Consider the following 18546-nt stretch of genomic DNA (forward strand, 5'->3'; position numbering starts at 1 on the left):
AAATATTGATATTTAAAAAATATATATATATATATGATATACACTTAATGACAAATGGTTGAATTAACTGAATCTTGTAGTTCGGTTACGAGAGGGTTTCAGGGATAGAAGCCCCTTGGCTGTGACTCACAGCCCGAGGCCAGCTCTCCCAGGCCCCCATTACCTGTGAGTGAGCGCTTGTAGACTCCCTGCAGGATTGTAGCAATGCGGAAAAAGGAGAAAGCCATGTAGAAGTTCCAGTTCTCAGTGGGACGGATCCCCATGTGAAGACAGTACATCCTGAAATACTCCTCTGCAGTAGGGATTCCCAGCTCAGACAGATCACTGTCACTCAAACCTGAAGCGACAGACAGACCCAGGACTAGGCAAAAACCCCATGCTCTCCTGTGGCTCCAAGTATTTGAATTCTGAAAATCACTTCGTCCCTTGGAAATCAGCTTCACAACTAGTTCAAAGGGTTATAGCTCATCATTTCAAGATGTCTGGAATCCAGGCATGAAGCTGTTATTCACAATTTGGCTCTTAAAAGTTTCAGACTAAATTGGCAGTAAAGGAAGGAATGAGGGGCCTCCAATTCCATCTGAGCCACAGTTCAGGGTGGATGCATATTATTTTCTACCAGTCATTTGATTAAAAAAATGGTATTCAAAGAAGATCTCGCCAAATTATGAAAAAGATGACTGCAACAAATAAAAAATCTTACCTATTTCCTTCATTTGTAACATTTTGATGGTTTAGAAGCATGTAATATGTTCTGTTCCAAGAATTTATCCTAGGAGTATAACTTATATACAGGCAAAGATATTACTACACAGATATTCACTGCCTTTTTTTGTGGAAGCACAGGGAAGGTAATACTTTAAAAAAAACAAAAACTGGAAACAAATATCCAAATAGGAATCAAACCAAATGCCTTATTAAGTTAATTCTATAACAATGAAATCCTATACTGTCATTAAAAATGATGCTGTAGAAGAAATACTCAATACCTGAATTTCACAAAGCAGCCCAATCACAAACTGTTTCAGCAGAGTTTGCCCCAAAACTTTGAGAAGAGCGCTGGCTCCATCCCTCACTCCCCCAGCGGCAGTTCCTACCTGGCTGAACGGGAAAGCTGGATGGCAGGTAGTGAGCCAGGCAGCTGTGGGCCACATCGGCAAGGGGGTCGCCTAAGGTAGAGAGTTCCCAGTCAAGGACGGCAAGCACCTCGGCCGTTTCCGGATGGAACAGCACGTTGTCCAGCCTGCAGGAGCCACAGAAGGGATGGAGACAGCGCTAAGAACACTGACTGCTAGGGTGTATCCTGTGCTGGGTGTCTTCTGCTGACCCCTTCAGAAGCACTCCCCACCCCTCCCATGTGCCCGGGAGCCTGCATGGGCTGCATCCACCAGCTCCCTTGCCCTTTGGCTCAGCTGGGAGCAGCCAACGGGACACCAGCAGACAATGGGAAGGGGGCCTGCACATTAATTCCCCACCCCCCTCTCAGCAGATAGCTGAGGGACAGCTGTATTCCTCTCCTGAGGGCCACAGCTTTGGTCAGGTGGCCCTCGCCACATAGAGACCATGTCTGGGTTCTGGTAATTACTCCTTCCCGAGATGGTTTTAAAACAGGTCTGCAATTTTTTGACACTCCTACCACAAAAGAAAGAGTGTAATCCTTCACCCCTGGAAGCAGCTCACTTCTAACAATTATAATACAGGTGGAAGTGGTGCTGAGTGACTCCTGAGACAGGGACAGAAAAGGTGATCAGCTCCCCCCTGGCCCTCTCCCCTCAGAACACACACCGTGAGCCACTAGGTAGGAAGTCCAGCTGGAAGCTGCCATACTGGAAAGACCAGGTGGGAAACCACAGAGACACAGAGAGAGGCTCAGGGAGCCCAGCTCTCCTCTGCCCTGGTGCAGGTGTGAGCGAGCCTTCAGGTGATTCCAGTCCCCCGCCTGAGACCCACGTCAGTGGCTCAAGCAAGCCATCCTGTCCCAGACTGCAGACTCATGAGTAAGATCATTGCTGTCGCTGTTGACAGCCACGCAGCTTTGGAGTTGTCGTTACAGCTGAAGCCTGTGCTTGTACCTTCAGACCCGGGGGGTGGTACTAACTCCTGCTGTTGCACAGGCCAGGCCCCCCATCACAGAGAATAATCTGGCCCCAAACGTCAATAGTGCCAAAGCTGAGAAACCCTGTCTTAAAGGCCACGCAGAGGGAGAGCCCATGTAGTGGATAATTGTCAACTGTAAACTGGGGCAAGACAAGCTGCTTAATTTCCCCTTCAAATACCCTTCCCATCACTTTCCACAACTACGTATCAGCCCTCCTCATGCCCAGTCGACCTGAAGTCCCCATGCACCACTGTGGTCTGCTGCTGCCTGGGAAGGTGGAGGGGCAGCCACTTGATGAGCCTCTCCATTGGCGGGATGGTGCTGGTTTCCGAGGCTCGATACTGCTTGATCCATGTTTGTACCTGGCGTGCAACATAGTCCCCTGAGGGAAAGAGGATTAGAACATGGTGTGCCATCTCAGCAACCTCCAGAGGTTTCGAAAATCAACCAGTGCGATGAAACCCTTTGTAACGTCTGAGGCATCTTCTTCCCATGACTAGAGAATTTCCCACATGATGTTCCTGCCCCCTCAACCTGGAAGCCACTGCTGTTTTATCTTGGCTGGATCTGTGTGATCTGGGCATTGTTCCCGGCCACATAGCCTCCAAGCCTGATCCCTGGCCCTCTCAGATCCTATGAGCTTCCTAACAGCCTTTAATAAATCCCTTCTTGGCTAAAGGACAGTGATTGGCTAAGAGCATAGGCTCTGGGGTGGACGGATGGTCTGGGTTTGGTTTCCAGCTCTGTCATTCTCTGTGTGATCTCAGGCAGGTTACTTTACCTTTCTATGCCTTTGTTTCCTCATTGATGAGATGGCCCTCATAGAGTTGCTGGGAGGACAAAATATGTAAAGCCCTTGCAAATGTTTCTGGCATGTAGTAAGTACTACATGAGTATTTGCTATTATTCAGCTGTTTGCTACCAGAGTTACCACAGTTGAGGAACTTGCAAGTTATATCTGGGACCACAAACCGGAGGGAGTTCTGGAGTTGCCTGGCTCACAGTTAAGCTTTTCAACTAATTTAACCTCTCTAAGCCTCCATTGCTTCATCTGTACAATGAGTGTACTGCCACCTATATTCCCTAGGACCACTGTGGAGGCCAAATGAAGTCCATATATAATATGCCAAACACAGAAGGCTGCTCAATGAATAATGACCATTATTACTGTCACTGTTATTAGTTGTCAATTGACAATTATTGTCACTATTAAAACAATTTATAATTAATAACACATCACACCACTAGCTCTAAGTCAAGCCCTCACCCCTCATCTGAGAGAAGAATGTTCCCCAGAAGCTTGAAGACAAGGATAGAGAGATTGGGCTCCTTCTGTGGAGTCCACTGCACACTCAGAGCACCCAGACACCTGTCCTTCAGAGGATCCAGCAGGGCTGGATGAGAGGTGAGATCAAAATCCACAGGAATTTAACCCCAAACAAATCAAGCCTTTAGAACTAACTTCCAGTTTTCAGAATTATAGGAAGTAGAAGACAGCAGTAAATGAAATCATCAGGTAACAATCAAAACAAATCTATAATATACTTGCCTGGTCCCTTAAAAAATTCATTAAAAAAAAAACAACAGTGAGGGGACTGTTCTAGATTCTTTGATCGGATCCCGATTTGGAAAACCAACCAAAAAAACTCACTTATAAAAGATGTAAGGGGGGTAATGAGGAAATCTGAATATGGACTGGGTTTTATATATTCTGGGAAAATGGTAAATTTCCTTGGATGTGATAATGGTGCTGGGAGATGTCCTTACTATTAGGAAATGCAGGAAATGCGTACTGAAGCTGTTAGGAGTCAAGCGCCAGGATCTCTACAACTTTGTTAGTTGTGCAGATAGAAACAGAAAGAGCTATATAGAGGAATATGGCAAAAGTTAACCATTGTTAAAATCAGTCGTGGGCATATAGTTATTCACTGTACTATTTCACATTTCTAGAGTTTGAAAATTATCATAATGAAATGAATACAAAGGCCACCAGGAACTGAGCCTTTGCGGAAGGAGCCCCTCAGGAAAATCTCCTATATGGATTTAGGATGTCCCCCTGCCCCCCACGCATACACACCACCCCAGTGCTGTACACACTCCCTTCTCGTGGGAAGCAGATGCAGCTGTCCCTGCGGCTCTGGCTCTGTTGGCCACTGGTCCCGAGCAGGCCTGCCAAGGCACTAACGCCCTTCCTCCCCAAAGCAGCCTGCCCTCTGGGATGAGAAAAGAGAATTATGGTTCCCTGCAGGTCCTTGAGGAAAGGTTCTTTGTGATAACTAGACTGGACCTAAAGGATCTGGTCAAAAGTCCCTTTTGATCAGAAATCATGTTGGTGTGCTGTTTCTTTTCCTTACAAATTTAAATTTGTTCTCTTCAATAAATCATAGATTCACATGGCTCGAAATTAAAGTGACAAAAAGGAGTGCAATAAAGATTTTCTCCCATCCCCCTGCTCAGCCACTCAGCCGTTATTCCCCAAAGGCAACCCATGTGACCAATTTCTTAGGCATCCTTTTGGAGATATCTTCACGTGTGCAAATAAACATTTAAATTTATTCAACTATACCCATTTTACACAAATGGTGTACTATCTATATATAGCCAATGCCCCACGCAGCAGCTGGGTTCCTGACATAACTTGAGAAGAAAAGGAAGATCTGATGCCCGGGTAAACTGGATCAGTGAATGTGAAATTTGAGGAAGCTGCTTTATGCGATAAGGCTCCAAATACAGCCTGTGGCCCAGGAGGCTGACCCTGAATCATATAAAATCACACCAGATTTCTGCTTTGTCTCTTTGTCAAACTAATAGGCCAGTGGAAAGTGCATCAAAACAGTCTACTTTAAAAATAAAAGGCAAAGGATCCACTCAGCACATGGGAGAGGCCTCCTTAGGCTGCTCTCTCTCCACTGCAGGATGGGATGTCACATTGCCCGTTGCTTCATGTGACAGAGGCTTTATCTCCATTCAAAACAGTAGGACAGGTGCCATCTCCTTTGCTTTTCACATCAGCACTGTGAGGGGGGCAGGGCAGGGTTTTTTTGTTTGTTTGTTTGTTTTTTTTACTAAACCTTTACTGTTGAGAAAACTATAACAAAGTAATGGGACTTGCCCAAGGTCACCCCACAAATCAGCACCTGAATTCTGGTCTAGGGCTCTTTCCACTTTGAAACAATGGCTCAATATAGGCAACATCTATGGTCTTTGCCTGCTGACCCTTTTATTGGTAACTAGGGCTCCCAGATAAAATAGAGGATGCTCAGTTAAACTGGAATTTTGGATAAACAACAAACAAATTTTTACTGTAAATGTTTTCCAGTGAGTCCACCAAGATGGAGGGGAACCCCACTAAGCTGGTAACTCTGGTCAACAGGTTAGTGTATGATATGGATCAGGGGTGAAGAACTCCCTCAATTGGGGCTGGGAAGTCAGCAAGCCTGCTCTGTGGTAGCAAAGTTTCTCAAATGGTTAGTTTTGAGACCTCAGATCATGTGCCTATGGAATGACAGAATTTTAGGTAACTTGGCAGAAATGTGTCAGGAAGTTGATGTACTTTGGACACATACTGCAGCCTTTGATATGGTCCTAGACAAAACAGGCACATTTTGGTTAAAAGCAGAGAAAGAAACAAATACAGCTTATTTGAGAGATTCTTTTTGACCACGGTCAACAATGCACACTGGTTGAGAGTCAGACAGTGTTGAATGCTGCAGGGCAGAAAAAGTGAAACTCTTTGGCTCATGCTAAAGTGTCTGCATGCAAAAGCATGAAGACAATGGTGATGGTGGTTATAAAAGTGTGTGCATTTGTCAACATTCGTAAAATGCTACATTTCAATACAACTGACTTCCAGTAAAAAAGAAAAGGGAAAACCTGACAATACCAAGTGCTTCCAAGGATGAGGACCAACTGGAACTCTCAGACATTTTTTTAAAAAAAGAAAGAAGAAAACAGAAACAAATTATACAAACAAATACCTTGGCATAATGGCATTTTAAAAATATATCCCTAAATCTTTCCTCTAAATATTGAAAAGAATATTTAGAGGAAATGGTGAAAAATGGAGAAGAAAATACGTATCTTAAGTACTTTTGGCCAGTATCGAAAAAAAACAAGATTTAAATGATACAGTGAGATAAAAGTTTCAGGGAAGAGAGATTCTGTAGTCCATGAAGGGATTTATCTCAGGACAAAGCATCTAGGTAAGTGACACTTATACTAAAATGAAAGTGGATTTCCAAGTAGGAAGCTAACAAGCCCACCTCACATTTACCAGTGGTGCCTTAAAACCTTGGTACCATGGAAATCATGAAAGCAGAGGCACCAGTGAGGAAACAGCAGCACAGAAGACAAGCGGCCCCGTGCTCACCGTGTTTCCCATAGTCTTCTAGGCCTGCGGCCTTGAGGTCCACACTGTGAATCTTGCACAAGACTCTGTTCATGGCAGTGTAGATGGCCCGCCTCTGGCTGGGCTCCAAGCCTGGCAGAGAGGGGTCTTTGTAGATGAGGCCTGGGCAGTACTCCATCAGATAGAAGGGAGTGCCGATGACCCTAGCAGGGGCACAGACAGGGTGTTTCAGTGGCCCCATGATGTGGCAGGCACTGCTCTGTCCTGTGTGTAAGCTTTGAGTGCTGGGTGGGAGTTTGGATACAGAGTACTGGAAACGTCCTTTTTCCTTTGCACATAAGCACAGGGGTTAGAAGTACTCCCTCCCCAAACCAATCCACACACACACATCCCTGTCTACATTTCCTTGCCAGCATGCCTCTCTTCTCTTTGGTCCACTTGTAGAAGCCATCGGAATGGGATTAAGTGTGATAATACAGGAAAGCAGCATGTTGAGAGGGGGATTTGGAGTCAGAGAACCAGGCTTAAGTGCCACCTCTGCCCTTCCTAGCAGTGTGATCCTGACAAACACATTAAAGCTCTCTGAGCTTTGTTTTTTTTCAATCTATAACGCTTCAAAGGATAGTTATAAGAATTAAGGGAGCAAATACATAGGGAATGCCTGGCATATGTTTCTGGCTTCACTGAGGGTTGGATAAGTATCCCTTCTTGTTATTGATGTTATTTTCATCATTATCCAGTGGTATGAATGGCATATACAACACCCTAAAGTATTAAGGTGACGCACCAAAATGTCATTAATCCATCTTTTGTCACTACTAGAAATCAGTTTAGTACTCTGAAAAGTTGTTTTGAAAATTCTACTATTATAACTATTCATCCTGACTTGAACATGGCCTAGATATTAAATTATATTATTAAATTATCTTTAATTATCTTAAATGTAATATTGCTGTGGTTATGAAAGAAAATGTCTTTATTCTTAGAAGATGTAGGCTGCCTGAAACTTACTTCAAAAGTTTCAGTGAATAATAATTTATATACATACATATAAGATATACTTATTAACTTACAAAATAATTATATAATTATTTAATAAAATTTATTAAATTATGTTATAAAACATTTTTAGAAAAATGTTATATATAATTAACTATTTCTATAAAATTATTTTATCTATATAGTACACCTATTCACATATATACACATACACATATATACATATACATAGAAAGCAAATGTGGCAAAATGTTAACAAATGTTTTCATCTAGATGAAGTGTAAATGGGTGCTCATCGTACTATTTTTTCTTCTTTCAACTTCTGTGTATGTTTCGAAATTTTCATAATTAAAAAATCGGGAAAAAAGAGACAGACTCAGAAAGCATATTAAAAGCAATTCAAAAACAGTTTAGAAAGCCTACAATGAAAAAATTAATTAAAACAAGCAACATGAAGCTAGATGGACATATTTTTTTTAATGTTAGAAAAGATGTTTCCTACCAATTCTCACGAAAGCAGGCATTTATCTTTCAGGATAACTTAAAGATCTGTGAACTTCTAGGGGAGGTAAATATAAAATCTCTTTTCTCTTCTACCCAAATTTTACTTGTCTTTACTCTAGCAAACTGGAATGTGAGTTAGTATAAGGACTTTTCTGTAGCTTGAACACACAATAGTAAAAATAAATCTGAACATTACCTTGAATCCTCACAGAGGTCAAGAACTTTGGGGACAGGGACTCCAGCATTCGCAAGGGCTTTCATTATCCTGCCAGAACAAAGAAAAATGAGAGACACTGCTGAATGAGATGACTGGATTTTCTTGAAATTATTATTATTATTAGTTTTTGTTTTTGTTTTTTTTTGCGATACGCAGGCCTCTCACTGTTGTGGCCTCTCCCGTTGCGGAGCACAGGCTCCGGATGCGCAGGCTCAGCGGCCATGGCTCACAGGCCCAACCGCTCCGCGGCATGTGGGATCTTCCCGGACCGGGGCATGAACCCGTGTCCCCTGCATCGGCAGGCGGACTCTCAACCACTGCGCCACCAGGGAAGCCCTGAAATTATTTTTTGATTTAAAAATTTTACATGCAGAAATTAAAATGGAATGCTAAAATTTAAAAATTTCAATTGACCCAAGAAGGCAAAAAGGCAAGGAGAACAAAAGACAAATGGGACAAAGATCAAACAGCAAAATTATAGACCTGAGTCAAACATACTGATAATTACACTGAATTTAATAGAGTAAACATTCCAATTAAAAGACAGAAGTTGTCCTACTGGGTTCAAAAGCAAGACTTAATATACTGTCTATAAGGGACATGCTTTAAATATAAAAACATAGATAGAAATAAATAAATAAAATAAAATATGAAAGGATGGAAAGGGAAGTTCCATGCAATTGGTAAGCATAAGAAAGCTGGTATAGCTATATCAATATTAGAAAAAGAGACCTTAAGGCAAAGAGGACTACCAGAGATAAAAAGGGACATTTCAAAACAATACAAGAGTTAATTCACCAGGAAGATATTACAATCATAAATGTGTACGTGTCTTAAACAACAAGGTCCTACTGTAGAGCACAGGGAACTGTATTCAATATCCTGTGATAAACCATTATGGAAAAGAATATGAAAAAGAATGTATATATGAAAAATACAGCATAAAAAAGAATATATATATTTATAACTGAGTCACTTTGCTGTATAGCAGAAATTAAAACACAACATTAAATCAACTATACTTCAAATTACAAAAGTAAATAAAAAATGTGTATGTGCCTAATAAGAGCTTCAAAAATACCTAAAGTAAAAATTATCAGAATGAAAGATAGAAACGGACAAACTCACAATCATAGCTGAGACTGTAAAATGCCTTTATCAGTAACTGACTTGATCAAAACTACACTAACTAGAAAAAGTCAGTAAGACACAGATCTGAACAACACTACCAGCCATCTTGACCTGATGGATATTTCTATAACACTCACACAGACACTGCAGGATACACATTCTTTTAGAGTGCACACAGTATATTCACCAAGATATATCACGTACTGGTCCATAAAATAAGTCCTAATAAATTTCCAAGTATCAAAATCTTTTTTTTAAAATAAATTTATTTATTTATTTATTTATTATTTTTGGCTGCATTGGGTCTTCGTTGCTGCGTGCGGCTTTCTCTAGTTGTGGCGAGCGGGGGCTACTCTTCATCGCGGTGTGCGGGCTTCTCATTGCGGTGGCTTCTCTTGTTGCAGAGCTCGGGCTCTGGGTGCATGGGCTCAGTAGCTGTGGCTCACGGGCTCTAGGAGCGCAGGCTCAGTTGTTGTGGTGCATGGGCTTAGCTGCTCCGTGGCATGTGGGATCTTCCCAGACCAGGGCCTGAACCCATGTCTCCTGCATTAGGCAGGTGGATTCTTAACCACTGCACCACCAGGGAAGCCCCAAGTATCAAAATCTTACAGAGTATTTCTAAGACCTCAATAGAATTAAACAAGAACTTGTTACTATGTGATAGCTAGAAAAAGCCCAAATATTTGGAAGTTAAATAACACACTTCCATATAAGCCATGGGTCAAAGAAGAAATCACAAGGGACATTAGAAAATATTTCAAACTGTAATAATAATAATAAAAACACATGTCAAAATTTGTGGGATGCATATGTGCTTACAAAGTAACATAACTTTGAAAGCTCATATTAGAAAAGGAAGATGTTAAATCAATGGCATAAGGTTACACCTAAGAAGGTAAAAATACACCCACAGTAAGAAGATGGAAAGAAATAAAGCTCAGAGCAGAACTAAATAAAATAGAAAATAAACAACAGAAAAATGAACAAAACTAAGCATTTGTTCTTTTAAATTATCAACACAATGATAAATCCCTAGGTAGACTGATGAAAGAAAGAGAGAGAAAATACTATCAATCCACAGCAGGAATGGTAAAGATGGGAAAATCACTACAGATCCTACATACATTAAAAGGACAGTAAGGGAGGACTTCCCTGGTGGTGCAGTGGTTAAGAATCCGCCTGCCAATGCAGGGGACATGGGTTCAAGCCCTGGTCCGGGAAGATCCCACATGCCGTGGAGCAACTAAGCCCGTGCACCACAACTACTGAGCCTCTGCTCTAGAGCCCGCGAGCCACAACTATTGAGCCTGTGTGCCACAACTACTGAAGCCTGCGCACCCAGAGCCCATGTTCCGCAACAAGAGAAGCCACTGCAATAAGAAGCATGCGCACCACAACGAAGAGTAGCCCCCGCTCGGCACAACTAGAGAAGCCCACGCGCAACAACGAAGACCCAACACAGCCAAAAATAAATTAAAAAAAAAAAAGTAAGGGAATATTTTGAACAATAAATTCAACTGTTAACATGAAATGGACATGTATAACTTTATATATTTTATAATATAATTTTATATATTTTAATAAATGTACAAATTCCTTGCAAATTACAATTTACCAAAACTAAGGCAAGACGAAATAAAATACCTGAATAAGCCAATATCTATTACATCAAACCCATAATCCAAAAATTTTTCCTAAAAAGCCTCCAGGCCCGATGGGTTTACTGATAAATTCTATGAAACATTAAGGAAGGAATCTTTTTAAATAGAAAAATAATGAGTCGGTCTTATCACCAATAACTGGCTCCTGCTTTTGGCTGCCTGCTGTCCTTTCCCCTTTTCATGTTCTGATAGTAATACCTAGACATTCCTTTGGGAAACAGCTCTCCCCCACTGTAGGTTCACATGGTTTGGGTGAGAGTGACTCAATCCTGATTCCAGGGTTGAGCACAAGACCCAGATTTGGCCAATCTGAATAATGCATCCTCCTGACCACAGAGATTGGTTCAGGAACAAAGCTGTGACCCACGTTGGGCCAACGAGTCAATCTCAGGAGATATGCTGGAACGTTCACTGTGGTTATCAAGGAGGGAAGTGTTGAGAGATGGAGAGAGAGAATGAATGGGTCCTGGTGACATTATTTGGGCCCCTGGATCCAGCCACACCTGAAAGGTTTAGATAATGAAGCCAATACATTTTATCACTCCTCCTCCTTTCTTTTTTTTGAATGGTTAAGTCAGGCTAGGTGGGTTTCTGTCACTTACAACTTGTACTAACAAACTACCCAAACATGACCAGGGTAAACATTTTGGTGTGTTCCTTTCCAATATTTTTGTTTCAATGTACAAGTCTTTACAAAAAACATAGTTAAGACATATATAGTTTGTATCTGTTTTTGCTACATTAAAATTTTATTTTCTGCAGAGTCCCCTGGTGGTCCAGTGGTTAGGACTCGGCACTTTCACTGCCATGGCCTGGGTTCAGTCCCTGGTTGGAGAACTAAGATCCCCCAAGGCACAATGGGCGGCCAAAAAGGAAAAAACTTTTATTATACACATTTTAATTTTATTACAGGCATCCTTTTATTGGCTGCAATAATAGCATAATCATTAAGACTGGGGTATGGAATCCTACCAGCCCTGGGTGTGAAGCCAGACTCCATCACTCACATACTAGATGTGTGTCACTAGGCATGTTGCTTAACTTCTTTAAGCTTCACTGTCCTCATCTATAAAATGGAGATCATAATAGGACCATATCAGGGAGTTGTGAGAATGGTTTGAGTTAACAATATATTCAAAGCATTTATTTAGTGCCTGACGCATACTAAACACTCAGTAAATGTTAGCTATTACTGTTATTGTTCCAACAAGCAGAAATACCAAGGTTTGCATAATCATTACTCATTTATTGTACCTGTAGGTTTCCAAATTTTTTTATTATAAACTACACTGCAGTGAGCATATTAATGCACAAAGCTTTTCTCCCTATTTAGAACTATTTTTTTAAAGAGAGATCCCCTATTGGAATTATTAGGTATAAAAGTATGACTACCCTGAGGTTTTTATAAATTATGTTATACTGTTTTCCCAGTTTTCCAAATTTGATTTGGCATTTTATAAGCAGATACCATACACATTTCATCTTCAAATGCACATTTTATTCCTTTACTAAAACGGAAATTCTGTGCATTCTTGGATTTTTCGATGTCCTTCTAACACTCCAGAATTCCTCAGTACGCTAGGAAGTTGGTGAGAGTTCACAAGCAGGAGGCACAGAGACAGTGGGAGTTTTGCATTTCAGGGTTTCTCTTCTACAAGCACACACTCACTATCACATGGGCACATTTATGAATGCTCACAAATAGCTACAGGTTTCTTCCTGTAGGCTTCATAAACGAACCCTGAAGGCTTCATAAATGTCAGTCATCAGTCCCTGTAACACTTAGAGAAGTCAGATTCAAGGAACCAAAAAGTCAGAGGGGAGACAGTAAATGGTGAGAAAGAAGAGGCCAGGAGCCGCCATCACATTTTCCTTCTACTCTCTGCAACTTTCCTTCTGCAGAACATGATAGGCTGGAAGGAAGGCGGAAGAGGAAGAGAAAGCCGTTCAGGAGAGGAAGCCCCACTCTGGAGTCCAGTCATCGCATTGCCACTCACTGTCCAAGAGTCTGGAGCTAGTGTTTTTCAACCTACTATGTTTAAATTTTCCTATTCACAAAGCAAAAGATTTTATTTTGGATGGGTTGTAATACATTTATCGTTTTAAACATTTTATTATGAAAAATATCAAACATACATAAAAGTAGAGGGATTCATATAAGGAACCCCAGGTTTCAATAACTATCAACTCACGACCATGCCTCCTTGGGCTATGACCGCACTTAATAGAGGCTCAAAAAAAGTCTAGTCTCCTAGAGGTTTAGGTAGAGAAAAGAGAAAACAAGCTCCTGAATAAAATTAGGTGACATGTTCTTATCAGAAATAATTTTGGGGAGTCACACTTGTAATTTTAAATGTCTCAAGGCACTTTAATGGAGTGCTGACTGGCCAGCTCAGGGGCTGGGCTGCGGAGGCTGGGGATGGCAAGCACGCCCCCAGCTCTGAGAATTTACCTGAACTCCCTCTCTACTGCATGCGCGGATGGGAGCAGTGTCCCTGGCGGTTTCTTCCTCAGAACCAGCTGATGTTTAGCCAGCCTGATGTAGTAGGTGGGATTTGACTGCCCGTGATCAAACTGAAGGAGTTCCAATGGGCCTGCAAGTTTGAAAGCAAGGAAAACTCAAACCAGCTCTGGAGGACAGATGTGGACAGACATTCTTTCTTTCTAATGAGTACTGCATATGGATGCAGAGCGCCCTGATTTGGAATGATCTGTAAGGAAAGCAGCTCCTCCCGGGGTACCAGACGTGACTGCGTCCCAGGCATACCCCCCACCTCCAGCTCGAGTCCAGAATATCACACTATGGTGTGGCAAAGGCCACTGGATTTACACCATGACAATTTTCACTTTGTGCAGGTGTCCAATTTTGTCCTTCTTGCCAACTCCTGCTCCGTAAAGAAAAGTCTTTTAGTTCTGTTTGTAAAACACAAGCACAGTCATGGAAACCCATCTTGCTAAATGGAATGCTTTAAGCCGAGGATGAAAAGTGCCCTCACTTGAAAAGTGTGCCCCTCACCCCATACTCGGCCACACCACGCCTGACAATGACGTGACAGCTGAAAGGAGCTATGCAGAGGCCTGCAGCTCGAGCCAAAGCTGCTTTCAGGAGATGCGTTTCCCACCCCAGCAGGCTAAACTCTGAGGCTCCCTTGCAGAAACAGCCTAATGAACCCTAGTCTTCACAATGAGATGAACTGTACACACAGATTCGCAGGAAATGGGAGTTTGCCTGACTTAGCTGGTCTCATCAGAAAGAGTCCCTCAGCTTTGCAGAGGCTCTAAGAACAATCCCATCACTGGAAAAAAATCCTCATGAGAAGCTGCATACAAAGAGTACTTTCGAATGGTACAGGTGAACTGGTTTGCAGGGCAGAAATAGAGACACAGATGTAGAGAACAAACATATGGACACCAAGGGGGGAAAGTGGCGGGGGTGGTGGTGGTGGTGGGATGAATTGGGAGATTGGGATGGACATATACACACAAATATGTATAAAATGGATGACTAATAAGAACCTGCTGTATAAAAAAATAAATTAAATTAAAAAAAAGTACTTTCAAGGATCAAACTTTATCACCAGGTAGAAATTTCTTCAAAAGTTCATGCAACTATACTTTAATAAAATAAATTTAAAAAGAAAAAGGTCATGAGGCACCTGTTTTTCTGAGGGTGGAATGTGAAGAAGGAGCTAGAGGTTCCTTTGAAGAGATAGAGACGGCTTGTCACATTTTAAATTCGTGCAACTTTTAAGTCACCTTCACAAAACAGGCTGTCATCTCAAAAATATCAGAAACACTCAAACACCCCTGGGCACATACTGCAAGTTCCTCTCCTCCGGGACAGCCCTTTGCAGGCGACTGCTGCCACACCACACTCTCACATGGAACAAGGGCCAAGTACACTTTGGGGATCCGTGAAAAAGGAAGTCAGTGCTTTTTCCCAAGCAAAACAGAGCAGCACCCGGGTTCACTGGGCTCACTGAGCCCACTGGCTATTTGCTTCACCACATGGTGTCTTTGTCTCCAGCATATTCCACTAAGGACTGAAAGTGAGAACCAGACTGAAAGCCTAGCCTTTACCAAAATACAGAAGCTTAACTACCTGTGGCTTGGGTCCCCAGTAAGCCTTTGAGGTGCTTCTCCAAGGAGTCCTTGGGAATTTCCATCGTCTTTCTCACAGGGCGAGTGTTTGGAACAGCCATTCTCAACGGAAAACCCAGAAGAGTTTCCAGTTCCTTTACTGCAGTCTCTGGGTCATGAACCTGGTTTCACAGACAATACTGAACATGGACGCCCAGTCAACCCTGCCCCACCCTCCTGCCTGTTCTCTGAGAGGGTACTTTCTTAGAGGGAAATGTAGAAGAAGTCAGTTCTCTGAGCAAGGACTTTGCAGCCAGGGGAGTCAGCTCATGAGAAAGCCTCAGAATGAGTTTCCTCCTCCCATTTAATTCCTAACCACATTAAACTTTCTTATCTGCTGGGAAGAGTGCCGGTTAAGAGTGAATGATACTCCCTTGTGCCAGGAGGGCAGAATATTGTGTGTAGTGTCCACTCTGTCCCTACGGGCCCGTCAGCTAATAACGAAAACCCAAATGCAGAAAGCTGGACAGAGACCCCGGCCAACAACGTGGCTTCTCCTGCTTCAAAGCATTGGGGTGGCCCGTGTGTCTGGTAGCTGCTGGGTCCCCACCCAGAGCAGCATCACCAGGCCAGCAGAGCTGTCACCCAAAATGTCTTAAGCCTGCCATTCACCTCCCTGTGTAACTCTTTTCTCATTCTGCCTTCTTACTTCCTATTGAAAATACAAGTGGCTAGTCACCTAGATTTCATAATCAATAAAAAATAAAAAGACTATGGCAGCATGGGTGAAAACCACCAGAGGCAACTGCAACTATGAGTGTAAGAGGACTGCGTAGAGATGCTTACACTAGTGCCTGGGGCACAACAGGGGTTCAAAAAACAGTGACCTTTACCTTAATGGTGTGAATACCAAGGCTGGCAGCTGCTTTTAGATTCGGTCCAAGATCATCCAGAAAGATGGACTCAGAAGGCTGCCGGCCTAGCCGCTCCAAGCACAGCTTGTACATCCTGGCGTCTGGCTTGCAGACACCTTCCAGGCAGGATTCCACAACCTGAGAGGGAGGGACAGGAAGGAGAGATGAATGTCCCTAAAAGTGGTGTTCCCACGTACACCCAGTATATTTTCTGAAAAGCAGAGCAGAAGGAAGGCAGTGGAGATTTGTTATAACAAGTAACTTAAGAGTGTCATGATATAAAATGATGTTGCTTTTTTAAGAGGAGTGATTTGGAAATACTGGGTTACAACCTAAGGGAAGACTCAGAAAACCAAAGTTCTGGTTCAGACACAGTGAGTGACCTTGCGCAAACAGCAAAGGCACTATGGGCTTCAGGTTCATCGTCAGGAAACTGGGAACACTAACAGCCATCTTACCTATCTTTTTTTTTTTTTTTTTTCTTTGCAGTATGCGGGCCTCTCACTGTTGTGGCCTCTCCCGTTGCGGAGCACAGGTTCCGGACGCGCAGGCTCAGCGGCCATGGCTCACAGGCCCAGCCACTCCGCGGCATGTGGGATCTTCCCGGATCGGGGCACGACCCCGTGTCCCCTGCATCGGCAGGCGGACTCTCAACCACTGCACCACCAGGGAAGCCCCATCTTACCTATCTTAACGGTAGCTGGGAAACTTAGTGAACTTCAGTGTGCTCCGAAATGACATAGCAGTTTGCTAATGTTAGGTATTGTGAATGCACAGAAAAGCTGCACGTTTCAGTTTTAGGGAAAGTATTTCACCGTTTTCTCAGAAAGAAGGCACTGTTTACTGTTATAAAAGAAACATGACTTTAATGTCCATATTTCAGAAGTTAAAAAACAAACAGCTGTACTCAGCCTAGACAGATAAATCCCACAGGAGGGCCAACACCAAAGAGATCGTCAGTGGCAAAGACATGGTTCCCTTTCATGCAAAGAGCCTCCTGTATCCTGACAGCCTTGCTTCAACCTGTATCTGATCCAGAACTGGTGGGGTGCTGCTGAGGGTTCAGGAGAACCCTGAAACAGCTGTCTCAGTGTCAGGCTACCTCTGACCCAGCAACCCCAAGTCCTCTGACACTGTCCCCATGGCTTGATCTCCTGTGAGCAGGCCTAAAATGTCCATAGAGGCCTGTAACCAATACCCTCTGGTCTGCCCAAAGAATAGAACTAACTCCCTCAGTCACTCCTGAATTGACCCTCGCTCTCCAAGACCAAGGACAAACCTGAGGGCCCCTCCCTCTCCTCCAAACTCCCATTGTTCAAGGTTAGAGAAGAACTGCCTTTTCAGACAAATAAATGTTCTGAATAAGTTACTGACTCTTCCTGGTCTCCTAAGGACCTGAGTGAGCTAAAAGAAGACAAAGAAGCTCCTTCTAAAGAAAATGTCAACAGTGGGTAGCAGAGAAGCCAGGTGTTTCAGACACCAATAAAGGCATCATGCGACAGGAAAGCAGCACAGCTGTACCAGCCGAGACAAGAGGAGAGGGGGAGAAAACCCTGGGGGTCAGGGCCAAGTCTGCCAAGCAGACACCTCCTCTCATAGGTGAGTACATTTGCAGAAGTGAAAAAATTCCTGAGATTTAAACTGGATAAGATCCCTGGACTTCTTGTGTTCTATTTTGCCAGATGAAAAATTTCTGGGGTTGTGTTTCACAACAATGTGAATATACCTAAAATTACTGTCCTGTATAATTAAAAATATCTAGGATGGTAAATCTTTTTTTTTCATTGTACTACATTAGCATTTTTTATTTACTTTTTTTAAAAAATAAATTTATTTATTTATTTATTTTTGGCTGTGTTGGGTCTTCGTTGCTGCACACGGGCGTTCTCTAGTTGCGGTGAGCAGGGGCTACTCTTCGTTGTGGTGCACGGGCTTCTCACTGCAGTGGCTTCTCTTGTTGTGGAGCACGGGCTCTAGGTACGCAGGCTTCAGTAGTTGTGGTGCGCAGGCTCAGTAGTGTGGCTCACGGGCTCTAGAGCGCAGGCTCAGTAGTTGTGGCACACGGGCTTAGTTGCTCCGTGGCATGTGGGATCTGCCTGGACCAGAGCTCAAACCTGTGTGCCCCGCACTGGCAGGCAGATTCTTAACCACTGCGCCACCAGGGAAACCCCTAGGATGGTAAATCTTACATCATGTGTTCTTTACAAAAAAAAAAAATAATAATGTAAAAGTTTTTACTTAAAAAAGTAGATGGGGACTTCCCTGGTGGTCCAGTGGTTAAGAATCCGCCTCTCAATGCAGGGGACATGGGTTTGATTCCTGGTCGGGGAACTAAGATCCCACATGCCACGGGGCAACTAAGCCTGTGCGCCACAACTAGAGAGCCCGCGTGTGGCAGCTACTGAGCCCGTGCTCTCTGGAGTCCACATGCCACAACTAGAGAGAAGCCCGTGTGCCACAATTAAGACCCAACACAGCCAAAAAAAACACAAAAAAAGACATTACCCATTGCTTACACCTGGACACAAGCAAAATTTCAGATATAAAACATCCATACTAAAAAAAAACAAAAAAAAAACAAAAAACAAAGTAGA

General features: G+C 42.9%; 1 protein-coding gene across 10 annotated transcripts in view; it reads right to left on the bottom strand.

Annotated features, from left to right (window-relative positions):
- Positions 1 to 18546, bottom strand: part of ACAD10 (acyl-CoA dehydrogenase family member 10) — a 49866-nt gene that overhangs the window by 19098 nt on the left and 12222 nt on the right. For 9 of the 10 annotated variants that reach the window (XR_003794394.1, XM_029228119.1, XM_029228111.1 and 6 more), the window contains 8 exons: positions 15932 to 16090; positions 15061 to 15220; positions 13411 to 13552; positions 8146 to 8214; positions 6468 to 6649; positions 2330 to 2480; positions 1098 to 1243; positions 164 to 337 (listed from right to left, as the gene is read on the bottom strand). Coding sequence is in view for 9 of the 10 variants with exons in the window: in XM_029228119.1 (XP_029083952.1) it covers positions 164 to 337; positions 1098 to 1243; positions 2330 to 2480; positions 6468 to 6649; positions 8146 to 8214; positions 13411 to 13552; positions 15061 to 15220; positions 15932 to 16090 (1183 nt within the window). In the remaining variant the exon portion in view is untranslated. Of the gene's footprint in view, positions 1 to 163; positions 338 to 1097; positions 1244 to 2329; positions 2481 to 6467; positions 6650 to 8145; positions 8215 to 13410; positions 13553 to 15060; positions 15221 to 15931; positions 16796 to 18546 lie in introns of all 10 variants that reach the window. The other variant, XM_029228143.1, reaches the window with a different exon arrangement.

This window comes from Monodon monoceros, unplaced genomic scaffold, assembly GCF_005190385.1.
Source record: "Monodon monoceros isolate NGI ecotype Baffin Bay Population unplaced genomic scaffold, NGI_Narwhal_1 Super_Scaffold_1, whole genome shotgun sequence".
NCBI lineage: Eukaryota > Metazoa > Chordata > Mammalia > Artiodactyla > Monodontidae > Monodon > Monodon monoceros.